Raw genomic sequence first — 16,016 nt, 5'->3', positions numbered from 1 at the left:
AATAGTAATTAAAAATGTGTAATATGTAAAATTTAAATGTTAAATACAATTATTAAGTTTGTGAATTTTAAAATGAAGTATTCATTTGAATTCAGTTTCTGTTGACACAAATTTCTTATCATACAAAATATATCCAACCAGTAAAGGTCATGACAATTGTAAGATCCAAATGTCTCCCCTAAAAGGCATGAGAAGCCCTTTAATGAAATATTATTTAAATATGTTTTCATAATACTGTAGTGCACATTTTTCACCTAATCTACTTGAAGTAGTTGCATATAATAATAATAATAATAATAATAATAATAATAATAATAATAATAATAATAATAATAATAATATACTGTTGGTATTATCATTATCATTATTATCTGATGTAAAAATATTTTATTTATAGAAAACCTTTCACAGTCGATATTACAAAGTGTTTTGAAAGACAACAGACAAAAAACAAGTGTACAAAAACAATACACCCTAATCCCCCATTCTCTAGCAGGTAGGTGTAGATTTAACAATATGTACAATTTAAATAAAATTCAATTAAAGATGAAATTAAAAGAAAGTATCCTCATACAAGAAATCCAGGCAATCCTTGGATTTGTTGCGTTTTTCTGTATAACTTTGCATAGTTGTAAATTTAGTTCTAAATTAGTCAGGTAAAGCTCCATCATTAATAATATTGAGGCCTCTTCGCCTTAATAATTTTTTAGTGAATTAGTCCGATAACGTAGTATTTTATAGAATTTCATAGGGTTTTAATCACAGATATTCACTTATTTAGGTAAATCCTCCTTCTAAATAAAACCATAGGGCCTAAAACCTTAATATTTAAACTTGGTAAGTTTATCCGTAACCCCAGTGTTATTTTTGGCACTGGAAAGCAGTTTGATGTGGTTTAAATGTGTTGTATAGATGAGGGATCAGTAAGACTATGTAAAGCCTATCTCTTATGCTGTTAAATATCTTTGCAGCAGCTGTTGAACCAAAATGGCGGTGATTTCACTAGCAACTGTAATTATTTAGTTATCATCCCGTTTATTCCACATTAAAATATAATATAAATTTCCATGTTAACGGGAATAAATGATATATACCCAATAATTTACTAATACCTCTGCAAAGGAGAAAACAATGGGGTTTGGTTGTGTGTTTGGAGCTTGCTTTATGTTTGGTAGTTTTGTTTTAGAGTTTATCATTGTCTGCCCTTTTTTTCTTTAAAATACATTTTTACAAAACTACAAATCAAAACTGTTTCAAAAATGAAAGTACTTATAATTTTTTATTGGAGTTTGCTACCTTTAGTCAGGACTCATGAGTATTTACAGTTTACAGCCTGACAGTCCAAACTCAGGTGAAAATATCTCCGCGAGCTGCAGCAGTGCTTCTGCGCATGCGGGGGTCAGGGTTGACAGTCTCCACACAGTCGTGGAAGGAGTGTGGCGGCTAAGCTAACTGCAACCATCGCAGCTAGCTACATGTGGAGGGTAAAACGGGAGGCATCCCCGACCCTAACTCTGTCAAAATTCCTACTTTCTGCCCAAAACAACTCTAAAGTTCAGCCTCGTCGAAAATAAGGGATAATATCTGTTTAAAATGAAAGGGTGAGTGTGAGCTTTTGGGTCACGAATACGTAGCTTAGCACGAGTAAAGTTTTTCATGTCTGTTTTTTTCTACGAGGGGAGGCGGGGAGGAGACGGCGAGGCTAGCTAGCCTGCTAAGCTACTTTTATGTAGGTTTATGGCAGAAATATAAAGGACAGCGCTGTCACTGAAATAGTTATGCCACGAATGTTCTCGTTAACTTAAGCCGCTTGTCGGCTCGTTTCGGCCGTGAACAAGCTACGCTAAGTAGCTAGCCGCTAGTAGGAAGCTGAGTCAGTAAACCCAGTTTAGCTAAGCTAAGTAGGCAGACCCCGGAGCTCTGGCGATTTTTGTGTTGTGTCAGCTACGTAAATGTAGTCAAATCAGTTAAGTGAGATATTAAAGAAGTTGCAGACACAGTCGGCTTATGTATGTCGAAAAGTTGCCGCTCCCCCGTTACATCAACTTCAGAGTGTGTCAGCTTGCTCAGTGTAACTTGATCCGTCATAGTGACACACTGCCAGTGATGCTTCAGTCTTAACTAACATGTCTGTGGCCACTTCTCAGATGTCATGAGTGCGATTAACGCTAAAACTGTGGTAATTATTCAGGATTTCACAGACTTTACTGTACATCCCGATTAACAACACACGTGACCAACAGCTGTTTTTGGATGTGTAGTCCTATAAATACCACTGTGAACCCATTTAAGAAGGCAAAATGGAGAGTTCTGTTTGGGTCACTTACTAAGACACAAATCCAGCCATGTCCCTAGATTATCTTGAAGTTGTTTCCACTGGATTTCTTGATTTTGCATTTTCTTAGTACATGAAATTCAAGAGTCTCAAAGTCATTAGCTCCAGAATTTCTTGGTATGCTGCAAATGTAACTCTAAGTAGATGTGTTTTGTGCTAGGATATAATATATGGCATCCCACTGCTCCGTGACATTGTGGATCTGATTTGAATGTCACTGGATTATACACAGGTGATGGTGGTGTCATATAAAGCAGACAATCCTCGCGTTTGTGCAACTAAAATTCAGTGACATTCAGAATTAACTACATGAAATATATAGTTAATTATTAATCTGTTGTCAAAGATTTCAAGACACCAAAGCTTTCTGTCATAATTTCCCCTCCTGTGTAGTTGATCTTGTATTATTTTGAGTCAAATATATTTGAATGTTTTGCTGCACCCCCCCACCGTCAGTTATTTGACCGTTTTGCTCTTGTTCCAGTAGCCGGATCGAGCTGGGGGACGTTACACCCCACAACATTAAACAGCTGAAGCGCCTGAACCAGGTCATCTTCCCTGTCAGCTACAATGACAAGTTTTACAAAGATGTACTGGAAGTTGGAGAGCTTGCAAAGCTAGGTAAGGTCCCTTGTTCCTTAATAAATAAGGTAACTTCATTACTTTTTTTTTTTAAAAAAAATAAAGCTTATGTGTTACTTGTTGTAGTGGCAGTGAGTTATGAGAAGTGATTGTGTGAAAAGTGTTTTTTTTTTGTTTTGTTTTTTTTTAAGTTCTTGGTCTCCATACATGGGGTAGAAAAGTAGTCCTAATCAAACTGTGTTGCGACATTTACCATCCACAGTTTAGCAATCATTTCTTCTTAGGTATGAGGGAAGTGAGAATTTTGTTTGTTGGAGTTGTTTCAGCATTACCTATTTTTTCCTCTTCCAGCATACTTCAATGATATTGCAGTCGGGGCTGTGTGCTGCAGAGTGGACCACTCTCAGAACCAAAAGAGACTGTACATCATGACACTTGGCTGTCTAGCACCCTACCGTAGACTTGGAATTGGTAAGAAGCTCTGCATTCCGAGAACATGCTGCAGTGCATGTTGTGACTTTGTATTCTGTATTTCTAATTTTGTTTTTACCTTTTTCTCCAGGTACAAAGATGCTAAATCATGTGCTAAACATCTGTGAGAAGGATGGCACTTTTGACAACATTTACCTGTGAGTGTTTTATTGTAGAATACCTATGTGGACGTAGTATAAACTGAGACTGCAACTATGTTATTTATAGCATGTTTTCATCAAATCTTATTTTTTGTTGGTAGGCATTGAATTATTCTGTTATTACAAGTGTAAACATAATTAATTTAATTGCTAAATATGACTGTTTTCACCACTTTTCCAAATATGCTAACCACTAACTAAATTTCTGCTTTTCCACAACAGTCATGTGCAGATCAGCAATGAGTCAGCCATTGACTTTTACCAGAAGTTTGGCTTTGAGATCATCGAGACAAAAAAGAATTACTACAAGAGAATAGAGCCTGCGGATGCCCATGTGTTGCAGAAGAGCCTGCGCAGTCCATGTGCACTCCCCAGCGGAGAGCTTCAGAAGTCCGACTAGGGGCACAGTGTTTGGAAAGAGCACAGATGTGCCCGCCTCCACAGAAACAGAACTGTGACAAATGCCCCAGGGTCGACACATTCAACACTTTCTTCAAAGGACGCTAAAAAGAGAAAACTAATTTCAAGTATAAAAATTGCTGCATTTATTTTGCAAAGGGGTCTCCTTTGTTTTTGCATATTTTATTGCTCCCCTTTGTTCACAGAGTTAATTGAAAATGACAAAAAAAAAAGCTCATTATCCAACAGTGCTCCTATTGACAAAGATGCAAACTTCTGACAGTTTTTGACATGGTGGAGGGTGTGGTGGTTGCAAATCATACTGTTTGTGTTTGAGTTGTTTTTATGTGGTTATTAAAGCTAACGGGGACATATCTACGCTATTGAGCAAAAGAAAATAGTTGGTTTGAAGCAGGAAAAGTGTTTGAAAGACCATCGCTGACACACAGACACACACAGACACACACACAGTCCCAGCTGGTCAGTTTGGAGTGATGCTTGGAGTTGTTACGTGGAACAGACACAACTCTATTTCCTCACCACCTGAACCCTGGGATTCATGGGAAATGAGTCTGACCAGTTTGTTGATATGTCCAGAGGGGAAAAGCTGAAGTGTATCCCCTCATTACGGGCATAAAGAAGGCTGAACGGCTTTGTGGTGGTGGGAAGACGTGGTTACTTTGTTTTCCAGCCTGTTAATTTAAGTCCCCCTCAACTGTTCTGTTATTTTTATTTTTTACATTGAAATGGCAAATGGTTCAGAGGTTCTCCTGGGTTTACTACTAAGTGTGAAAACATAAAGAAATGAGGGAACCAAACAAATACTGTTTTGAATGTGTTTCTAAGAAGGGCATTCCACTTTGTCTTGTGGGGAATGTCTGAATAACAAAAGATTGGCAGTTTGGAATTGGATTTGGGCATTATTTTTCAAGTATTATAATGAAGGTGTGTGAGGATGCATGTCTCTAAACACATGGAAGTGTTTTGAGACACAATACCTTCAACACCTTTGACACCTTATGTAGCCATCTTGCAAGAATGATCGCCTCAAACTTCCGCACTCAGTCAGCTTCTGTTGTTACACACCATCATTAGGTTTTGAGGTTCAGCTGATAGTTTGGAAGTTTTAGTATGATCTGTTCAACAGTATATTTACCCAGAGGAAGCTCTGACCCCTCTGCATGCAAGGAGAGTTGTGTCCTCTCCATTGTAGTATACGCATGTTTTCCTTTCTTTGAAGAATTTTATCTTTTCTGGAGCTCTATATTGTAAGACTTTTTAACGTCTAAATAAAGGAATTACTATTTGCAGTAAATAATTTGCTTGTTGTGTTATTCTGCTTCATTTACATGGTGAATTATCAGCAATATATACAGAAATATGGTTAAAAATTCGTTTACAAATATTTACTGCATAGGATCATGTACTACATCAATTTGTAGGCGCATTGGGGGCTCTTACGTGCCGTGATTGGCTAGACCTCCCAAATCTGGAATGCCATTGGCTGACAGCTCACTCAATGCCCTCCCCTTTCTGCACGATGTTAGGTGTATCTAAATTGTTTTGAGAGATGAGTTGAATGCTTTGCTAGCTAATAGTTAGCTTCCAAACTCAAAGTTCTTACAGGAACCAACAGTCTCTAAAATGCCGACGCTAGAGGTTGGTGGAAACTACCCTCCATTAGCAGCATTTCATGTGATCGGACGCGAATGAGTCCGCCATTAAGTTGCTCAATAATTATGTCGTTAACGGTTAGCTAAGATAGCTATTAGCCAACTAGCTAACAGTATGCTAACTGAATAGTAATTACACAGGTTGCTAGTTTCTTTCTGGTTAAGTGACGGGATAGTTTTTTGATCATCGCTTGCTGTCGACGTTGTAATGTTAAGCCTGGATAAGCAGCTGTTTGTGCACTTCGTTATACAAACTGTAATAACGCTGAAATATGTTGGTAAATGAGTTTAGAGTAGCTGTAAAGCTAGGTTAATCTGCACTAGCTCGTTAGCATCCAGTTGTAGTAGTGGTGCAAGCTCAGTGTAGGAGAACAGGATTTTTTTTGTCAGTCTTACTGTATTCAGTTATATGACAACATTACTGTCAGATGATCGCGTCTACGTGAATTTTCGGTGGTGTTATACAACTGTCTGTAGACATAACACTTAGTAGTAATACTCTGTCCGGATGCTTTATGTTGACTTTGCAGGACGGGCACGGAAGGGATTCAAGGTCCAGCTGTTAAATGTGTTGACTGGTACCTCATCATACAGGCAACTGTTAGGACAGGATGCCAGAAATGACCGAAACTCAGACACCTGGTCGTAAACCCAAGTAAGCATGGTTGAGATGTCATGTTTTTATTGGAGATTAACCCAATTATCAGCACCTATAAATGATTTTTAAAATGGTTTTCATGAAATGTGAACTGTTCATTTTTTGTGGGGCAGAAAGAAGAAAAACAAAGAATCTCACAATGCAGGTAAAAATAATACCTACTGCTATGCTCTTGTTTAAAATTTGCTAGTTAGTAAATATATATTTGTTCTTCAGGAGATTCATCATAAATGTCAGTTGACGTTAAAACATTTTTCTCTTTTTATTCAGTTGAGAGACACAGAAAAGAGAAAATTAATGCTGGGATTAACCGCATTGGTAATCTTCTACCATGTTCCCAGGCACTTAAACAGGTAAAAAAAAAAAAAAAAAAAAAAAGCTACTGTTGTGTCTTAATATAATGACAACTGTGTCTGCACAGGATAGCATATTTTAATATACAACCTTTGTCATTTTGTTTGTAGAGTAAGAACATGATACTGGACCAGGCTTTTCGCTACATCACTGAACTCAAGAAACAAAATGATACTATGCTTCTGGAAGGAGGAGACAAAGTTCAAGGTGAATTTTAATGTTATTTACCTTGCACACTTTTTGAAAGTGTGATTATGTATTATGCGGGCTTGGAGTCACTAAAGTTTTACTAAGTGCGCTGAACAGATTATGTATGCTTGGTCTGTGTGCAGCGGAGGAGATCCGTCGGCTGCGACGTCAGTTGGAGGATCTCCGGAAGGAGAGTGCTCACTACATCGAGCTCCTCAAAGCCCATGACATTAACCTTCTAGAGGACCCCACTATCCACTGGAAGGGCAAACAGCGCTGCGCCAAAGTGGCAAAAGTACCCCCCACTCACCAGCTCCCAAAGGGGATCATTGTCTATTCCAATGGCAATGTGATGTGCCCTGCAGGAAAGGAGTCTAGCCCAGGGAAACAGCCCTCTGAAACTTTAATTCTTCAGCCACCATGTGATGCCAGTGCCAGATTAAGGGTTAATGGAGCCTTGCTGCAAGTTAATACCTCTTCTTCCACCCCTGCACTTCTCCCTGGGTCAGCTGCCACACCCACTCAGTCTACACCAGGCCTGAGAATGATAGAGCAGTGTGTGGTTGAGACACCGGCTGCAGCACCGACTCTGCCACCTTCTGTGTCTTACATCACCCTTCAGATCCCTGCAGCCACTACAGCCCTGCCCCATCAAACTCAGCCTGCTGCTCCAGCTCAGACCCTCACCATCGCAGCGACTTCAGCCCCACAGCTTCAGACTGAAAGCGCTGCTCTGCCTGTGTCCACCCACCCCACACTTACCCAAAGTGTAACTAGAGCAATAGCATCAGAGGTTTGCTCTTGGGTCACACAGGACACTGCCATCAGGACTGTAAGTTACACTGCTATCCCAAACAGCCAAGCCCTTCTTAGGGGTGGAGCGGCTGGCAGCACACAAACTACCTGGACAACACTGCAGATGGCTGGGAACACAGTGCAGCCAGTCTGTCAAAGTCTCCCTTCACCTGAGGTCAGCAACACCACCCAGCCTGTCCAGCAGGTCACTGTGTGTCCAATAGGCAGCAAACCATCTGTCCAGCCCATTCAAATACAGATGCAGCCACATGTGCCTGTACAGCAGGCACCCATTACTGGTCAAATTCAAACGCAGCCCTTTCAGAGACCACCCCAGCTACGGCCTGCAATCTTAAACCAGGCACAGCCTCAGCCTGTCTTAGCCCCACAACCTCAGTGTGCTGTTCTTCCCCAGTCAGCCATAGTGCCCCAGCCAGCTGTGGTGGCTCACCCTGCTGTTGTGTCACAGCCCCAGCCTGCTGTACTTCAACCAGCTTCATTGGTTCCCCATCCTCCAGCAGCCCTCATCCCACAGCCTCAGCCCCTGCCCCAGCCAGCCCTTGTGCCCCAGCCACAGGCCACTGTGCTGCCTCTCCTTCAGACCATGCAGGTGCTTCAGGTCAACGCTGCCGGAGCAACAGCTTCAGGTGTAACAGCACCGCAGAACACAAACAATCCAAGTGTTGTAATTTTGCAGCAGGCCAGTGCCTGTCCTACACAGCCAGTTGTGAGGGAGGAAATAACCAATCAGACTCCATGTCAACATATTGTAATCATCCAGGCACCCAATCAGGCTGCATCTGCTCCTCAGACTCCTCAAGTTGGCATGGTGCCTGCTGCTGTGCCCACTGCAGTACCTGCTGTGTCCACTCAAATACCCACAACCAGCAGTTCAGTCTGTGCCCCTACTTTACAGAGTGTTGGAGGAAAGCAGCTGGTGCACATTCTGCCTCGCCCTGTTCAACCTCAAGTGAACCATTCTCTACAGGTCACCCAAACATCGTCCTCTCCACCAGTTCCTACAACCCCGCAGACTATCACTGTGAATGGCCAGGTGTTTGCCCTGCAGCCTGTGAAGACCTCTGACAAAGCCAGCTCCCAGGGTGGCCAGAGTACACTCCAACTGGTCCAGCCCACCACCACTGAGGAACCAACTACTAATGTGGCCCTCAACAGTTTAGGGGCCCTCAGCAGTCTCAACCAGAGCATCTCTCAGGGCCTACCTCTTACCATATCTAGCCAGAGCAGCTGTCAACCTGCACCTGCTCAGTTATCAGTTATGCAGCAGAAGCAGCAGCAGCCGCCTCCTGCTGCAGCCCCCATCACTGGAGCCACACCTGCGCTACCTGCCCGGCAGCTACAGGTTCCTTGTGTGAACCCAGTCACACAAGGACTGGTGGTTAATGCCTCTAAGCCTATAGGAAAGAGGCTTCGCATAACTTTGAATACAAAAAGAACAGCAGCTAAAAGGACTAAACCTGCTAAGAAAAAGGAGCTCAGTCAGGCACAACCTGCTGTTGCTGTTTCTGCCAAGCCAGTAGCTGCTGCAGGAGAGAACCAGACAGTTGAAGTTACAGTATCTCAAGATTTACAGTCCTCGACCGTCAAAGTCACAGACATTAACCCTACATGTACCACAGTTGTCACAACTACAGATAGCGCTAAAGCTATAGGCAATGTCACTTCAACACAGAGCACGCAGAAAATGATTGTGTGCAGTTCATCTAGTGAGCCAGCTGTATTGAGTCAATCCCATCCACAGAGTAAAAGCTCAGTCAGTGCCTCACAGAGTGATTCAATATTAAGCCATACTAACACTAGTAGTATCACAACTGCAGTTACAGCTGTCAGTGTGACATCGGTCAAGCCATCAGTCAGTGCAGCTTTGGCCATTGAGAGTAAACCAGCTGCAGCTCCTGGCAACAACTCATCTGTGACCAAAGTGTCAGTTCCAGAGGTTAAACAGCCAACCACTAGTATAACAACTAGCACAACACAAAGTAAGTCAGTTGCCACTGCTGCTGTTTCTAGACAGAACAGATCTGCGGTCAGCTCTGCAGTAGTCAATGAGACTCGGTACTCTTCTGCCACTGTTTCTACTGCATGTTTGACTCCAGTCTGCACCAGCAGTAAAACAGCAACTGCATCAATACCTTTAAATCATAATAGCCAACCAACGTCATCATGTCGTTCCAGGGGATCTAATGCTCAAGATCCTCTGGCCTTCAGTAAACCAGAGTCTCAGCCCATCACTTCATCCTCTGTGTCCACAACTGTGGCATTGTCATCACCTGCACCAGTGTTTTCTGCTGCTCACAGCTCTGTTACAGCCCCTACTACAAGTTCAGAGTTTAGGAAAAGAGCTAATACTCTCAGAGCTCCATTACAGCAGACTGACGTGAATATCCTCAACCACTCCTCATGCCATCCCGCTGAGGTCAAACCACCCCAGGTGCCTAGAATAGACAGGGAGGCTCAGGAGGTGAGGCATTCAACAGCAGAGAAGGAGAGCTTGGTGTCAGTGACTTCTGACACTCCCTCAAGGAAGGACTTTGCGCTGTCTCAGCATGTATACACTAACCTAGATGATCAAACCATTGAGCACCCTATGACATCTAGCAGACAGACTGATTCCCCCATGTCTACAGGGGCTGGGGTTGGCAGGGGGTTCTCTGTGGCATCCATGCTTCCCCAGGGTCAAAGTATTGGTACATCATCTGGCTCCTTTGGAACATTTACATTCACGTCAGAGCAGGCAGAGATGCTGGCCTTGGCCATGCTAGAACAGGATAGCCCTGGGAGGAGAAACGGAGCCTGCTCTGGGGACAATACTGCTTCAGCTAACTCCACTGCAGCCACATGGGACACCCCCAAAACCCCACCAGTATCTACCAGTAAAGAAAGGGGCTCCGCTGGGCAACAGGCTAAAGTGAGCAAGCAGATGGACCCAGGAACAGTTAAACCTCCTGTTGAGGTGTCTATGAGAGGACAAATTAGTGAGGGGTCTGTTGGTTTGTCCAGTGGAAGCAGACATCCACAAAACATCTCATACTCCCAGTCCCAGCCTCTTCCCCAGGCCCAGTCTCAGAGCTCATCTCAGACTGGCACAGTGGCTAGCCTCAGTGTTAACAACCTGATTAGGCCCAGCTCCAGTCACCAGCCCTATCCTGGCTCTCCTAGTCTGGCTGGCCAACAGGGCTCAGTTCCCTCTCCTGTGGGGGCCTCAGCTCACATATCCCAACCATCAAACAATGCCCTGTCACCCTGTTCAGGGTCTGCGCAGCCAAATGACTACACGCCCTTAAAGACTGCATTAATGAGGGCTCAGGCTGGAGTTGGTGTGAGTGAGCGGCAAGTGAAGATCATCTCTAAGCGGCAGGCTCCAGAAGAAGTGATGTTAAATACTGGAAAACGACCTAAGCCTTGCCCTCCATCAGCTAATGCTGTTAGCCATATGGATGTGAAAGCACCAGACCACAACCAGATGATGGTGGGACAGCTGCCGTCCACCTCCTCAGCCGTCATGACAAGGATTAATTCAGAAGGCGGAGGCCCTCTCTTCTCTACAAACTCTTTCATGAGCCCGGTAGTTCGGTCCACAGATGGCCACTGTCCTCCTCAAGGACCTCCTGAGCAGAACCAGCCGGGGGTGCTTCATCTGCCCCAGGGTCATCCACAGCATACTGTAACCCAGCCTGCTCAGCATCTGGGAGGAGACCTTTACATGAAACAGCAGCAGCAAGCGCAACAGAGGCACCATCTGTATCATTTGCAACACCACTTAACACAGCCAGACCCTGCACAGCGCCACTCACTACACCAGAGGGCGCTGCAGCAGCAACAGCAACAAGAACAGCAGCATGTCCAGAAGAAGCGGGGACTTGTAAGAGGCAGTCAAACTGGCTCACCTGCTGGCCTGCAGCAGAAGCAGCATCATTTGGAAAAGTCTGGAGTTCAGCAGCAACACTCACATCAACAGCAACAGACCCAGCATCACACGCAGCAACAGCAGTCTCAGCAGCATCCGCAGCAGTCACACCAACAGTCACAACAGCATCAACAGCCAGCACAGCACCAACAGTCTCATCCCCAACAGCACCAACAGCAGACACATCAACAACCTCCCCAGACGCAGCATCAACACCAACAGCAGCAGCAGCAACAGTTACAGCAGCAGCAGAGCTCCCACTCCAGACACCAGCAGCATCTGCAGCAGCAAATCCAGCAGCAGCACTTTAGACACCAGGAGAAGAGCTGTGAAGCCCAGGCAGCAGGATCCAGAGGCCACCACAGCAGTCACCTGGCCCAGCAGGACCACCTCAAGGTCGGTGTCACGTAATTTATTATAGATGGTGTGATTTATTAAGACCAGAAACAAAGTCTAGTTTCATTTGTATTATATAAGTTGATGCTGTCATTTTTTTATTATTTAAATGGAACTGTCAGTGGTAAAACTTTTAATTGAACAATTTGATCAAGTAATGGTTGAACCAACTAGTCAGCAAAAAGTTTGTATTCCAATTTGTATGTACCAAATAGCCTAAATACTAGTTATAGTGCTGGGCGAAATGGAAAAAAATCATATATCACGATATGGATTATTTTGTATCACGATAACGATATATATATATATGACAATATACCACAACAAAGTATGTTTTCAGTTATTCTCTGAAAAGTTTGACAAAAAATTCATTGCTTACTTTTCTCCATGAAACTTTAACCTGTTGCTAGGGCTGGACCCGAATATTCGGTCCCCATGGTGGTATGCGGATATTAATTTTGAGATCTGAACATTTGCCCCCTCCTACCTCCACCCCCCGTCGGGCGTTACGAACCGAGCCGAAAATTCGGCTCTTTCCTCCGTTAGCTCACCGCCTCTGACCTCACCGAATATTCAAGTAATTCCTCCGTCCGTCCGTCAAATTCCCCTCCGGACGTTAAGGAGGGGACCGAATATCCGGAGCCCAGAAACTGCTATTCGGGCTAGCCCTACCTGTTGCGCGTCCATCGCTCAGCACTCATGAGTTAATAAGGTAAAGCCTGTGGCAAACCCACGTGAGAATCAAAGAACGTAAAGCAGCGTCATGTCGCAAAAACCACAAGACGGCGTTTCTTTGCGAAAAATCTATTTTTATTATTCTTTATTTTCACGTATATAAACTTAGAGTATGCATAGTGACAAGAAAACACTAATACAATCGTCACAGGCTATTTAATGATAAATTTGCTGTAATAATTGATAAAATTAGGTTAGAAACGATAGAAGAGAAATGGCACTATAGACACTTTTCTATCGTTCTCAAGATATGTATCGTCATATCGCCCAGCACTAACTAATTAGATTATTTTTTTCAGTAAAATAGAGTAAACAAAGTCATCATCTTACTTGTTACATTTTTTCTGTGCAGCAGATTAAAAATGACGTTTTGTATGCTGGATATTTTTTGCCTACCTTTCTAAGCCTATGTGACACTGTGGCCGTTAAGTGTTCCCCTTACAAAGATCTAGCTGTAGCAGTTCACCACAGCAGACCACATTTACTCCACCACTGGAAAAAAAAAAAAAAAATCCTAAAAACAATAACAAAATGAGTGCCCTGAAGCTAGCTTTTTTTGTCTGGGGCTTTGCAGTGAAAGAGCAGCCCTGCCCCCGTAGCCACAGTGTAGACAGAGGAATGAAAATTCAAGGTTGTTAGTCATTTTAAGTGAAATGCAATTCAGTTATTGTAATAGCTGGCCAGTTGTCAGTATTTTTTAGCTTCACTGTCTATTTTTAAAATTTATGGGAGCTGTCAGGAAAATGTTTAACTCATGTTTGGGATGCACGCAACATAAGTCACAAGCTTTTTACACCATATCTGGCTTTTTGCAGTGATTTTCCAATGGTAATCTTGTTGTAAGTGTAGGCTAATACTTTTGAGACTTGTGTTAATAACATTTTAACTTTTTTTTTTTCCCTTCCTCAGTCTGGTCAGGACCATAATGCTATGCAGAGGATGATGAGCTCTAGGACTCTGGAGCAGCAGCTCATCTCTCCTCCGAGCAATCCGGTGTCCCGGTCGTCTGACTTGGCCTGTGCTCCGTCTCGCCAGGAACGTCACCGTGTGTCCAACTACTCTGCAGAGGCGCTCATCGGTAAAAGTTCCACCAGTGGGGAGCAGCAGCAACGGATGGGTCTTCACCTTCAGCCTGGCCGTGGTGCCGCTCAGGAGCAGCCAGACCTCCGTGGTTATCTGGACACATCAAGAGGAAAGGGCAACATTGCACACAACCCACAGAACCGCCTGCCGTCCGACCATCCAGGACCCACTGATGTTCAGCGTGTGTCCGAGTGTCCACCCTTTAAGTCTATGGGTGGTGGAGGGGGAGCACATCAGCTCGGTGGCTTTGAGGCTCAGGTGTCTCGTGGGAGTGACATGGCCCCTAAGTCAGTGCCTCCCTCTCAAAGGGGCCCACAGGGGCAGCAGCAGGGAGGGTTCAGGATGGGTGTTGGTCCTCCCGCAGATGGCAGGAATCGTGGCGGCTACAGCGGGCCTCATCCTGGCTCACAGGGAGTGCAGGTGGGACCATCATTGAACCGGGAACAGGAAGGCTGTCACCAGAGTTTCATGCAAAGCCTCCTTTCCCCCCACCTTCCTGAGCAGAGCAACCACCAGCGAGCAGTGCAGTGCTGCCCTCCAGTCAGCATGGAGTACAGCTGTGTGCCTGGAAGCTCTTCAGTAGACATCCAGGCCAAGGCCTCCAGCCCCAGTGTGCCCCAAACCCAGAAGGCCCCAGCGATGCGACTTGGAGAGGGCAACAAGGGCCACATTTCTCAGGTCACTAGTAATATGCACGCTGGCCCTGGTGTGCGAGCTGGTCTCCCCCACCCTCCAACCCCACACAGCAGCTCTGAACCAGGCCGCTCCTCGGCTCCCTCCAGACCACCTACTGCTGTCAGCCAGCACTCTCGCCACATCACCCGAGATGCTCAGCCCACTAAACTGAGACCTGGTGACCGGCCTCGGTCAGGTGCTCTGAGACCGAGCAACCCGTTTGAACCCGAGGGCCACCTGCCTCTGCCCTCTGGAGGAGGGGTGCTGCTCAGCCGACCACAGTCTGGAGGAGAGGCACGGCGCAGTGCCATTGTACGCTTTATGGCAGATGGTGGTCAGGTTCCTAGTGACAACAACCTGGTTCCTGAGCAACACCTAACACAGAACTTTGGTTTCCCCTTTATTCCTGAAGGAGGGATGAATCCTCCACCTCCCATTAATGCAAACTCTACATTCATCCCACCTGTCAGCCAACCCAGCACCTCCCGTACGCCATCCCTCATCCCAGTGGAGCCCCAGAACACTTTACCCTCCTTCTATCCTTCCTATTCTCCAGCTGCTCACCCCAGCCTTCCCAGCGATGTCACCCTTCAATACTTTCCCAACCAAATGTTTACCAGCCCAAGTGCAGACAAGGGCAGCGCTCCTCCACTCAACAACCGCTTTGGCTCTATCCTCTCTCCGCCTCGCCCTGTGGGTTTTGGTCAGGCCAGTTTCCCTTTGCTTCCAGATATGCCCCCTATGCCCATTGCCAACTCGTCTGGAATCACGCCTCACATATCCAACTTCAGCCTTACCTCTCTGTTCCCTGAGATCGCCACTGGCATGCCCCCCGACGGCTCGGCCATGCCAATGTCTCCCCTGCTGTCTCTCTCCAACACCTCGTCTGCCGACTCCGGCAAGCAGCCAAATCGTCCTGCCCACAACATCAGCCACATTCTGGGCCATGACGGCAGCTCGGCTGTGTGAAGAGACTTCCTGCTGCAATTTGAATGCCATTGTGAACTGCTGTTCTCGAGCAAAGAGTTTAATTTTCAGTTTGAAATGTGTTGTTGCTTTCAACAAGTTCAGAAAGTTGTGGTGAAACAGCTGATGAATGGTGGTTTCTGTTGTTTACATGTCCTCACAATTTCAATCTCTAATCTGTTCTGTTTGACATATGTATGATGTCATGATTATAATTTGTAATATCTCAAAAATCGTTAGATTTTTACTTGGACATAAAAATTCGGTCCTTGAAAGCTCTTTGTTAATATGTTGGTTAAACCAACCATCTGATAGTGAAAACAAAATGAAATTTAGGTTTAGAACTTGAATTCAGTGTATTCTGGGTCCTTAAGAAACCTTCTGCACAGTTACCTACTAATGTAATTTACTAACTTATCAGGTTGTACTGTACAGAATTTTCCAAGAGCTATTTTGTAAATACCAATGTTTCATATCAGAATTGTTAGATTATGTATGTATTTGTAAATACAAAATTGATTAATAAAGTTTATAAGGAGACGTTTGTATTTGCTGCCAACTGTAGTATTGTGTGTTCTTCTTACTCTTTAAATGAGTATCCAAAATCAACGATGGG

General features: G+C 44.5%; 2 protein-coding genes across 3 annotated transcripts; both read left to right on the top strand.

The window, feature by feature from the left end:
- The first annotated feature begins 1,413 nt into the window (after positions 1-1,413).
- On the top strand, positions 1,414-5,266 carry naa50 (N-alpha-acetyltransferase 50, NatE catalytic subunit). Of its 2 annotated transcripts, none has more exons than XM_023292093.3 (5): positions 1,414-1,601; positions 2,823-2,956; positions 3,269-3,388; positions 3,480-3,546; positions 3,772-5,266. In XM_023292093.3, exons 1-5 carry the CDS (start codon positions 1,594-1,596, stop codon positions 3,947-3,949), a joined length of 507 nt encoding a protein of 168 aa, XP_023147861.1. In that variant the 5' UTR covers positions 1,414-1,593; the 3' UTR covers positions 3,950-5,266. The 2 variants fall into 2 exon arrangements, with proteins under 2 accessions (XP_023147861.1, XP_023147860.1); XM_023292092.3 differs by having other exon boundaries at positions 2,820-2,956.
- A 218-nt stretch (positions 5,267-5,484) lies between these two features.
- Positions 5,485-15,959, top strand: LOC111583143 (basic helix-loop-helix domain-containing protein USF3). Its single transcript, XM_023292090.3, has 7 exons — positions 5,485-5,607; positions 6,152-6,276; positions 6,393-6,424; positions 6,550-6,632; positions 6,744-6,840; positions 6,966-11,941; positions 13,586-15,959. The coding sequence occupies exons 2-7, from the start codon at positions 6,233-6,235 to the stop codon at positions 15,401-15,403; spliced, it is 7,050 nt and encodes a 2,349-aa protein (XP_023147858.2). The 5' UTR covers positions 5,485-5,607; positions 6,152-6,232; the 3' UTR covers positions 15,404-15,959.
- Positions 15,960-16,016: the final 57 nt, after the last annotated feature.

This window comes from Amphiprion ocellaris, chromosome 22, assembly GCF_022539595.1.
Source record: "Amphiprion ocellaris isolate individual 3 ecotype Okinawa chromosome 22, ASM2253959v1, whole genome shotgun sequence".
NCBI classification, from domain to species: domain Eukaryota; kingdom Metazoa; phylum Chordata; class Actinopteri; family Pomacentridae; genus Amphiprion; species Amphiprion ocellaris.
The sequence above is the reverse complement of the archived record's forward strand: the minus strand, read 5'-3'. Positions and strand labels throughout refer to the sequence as shown.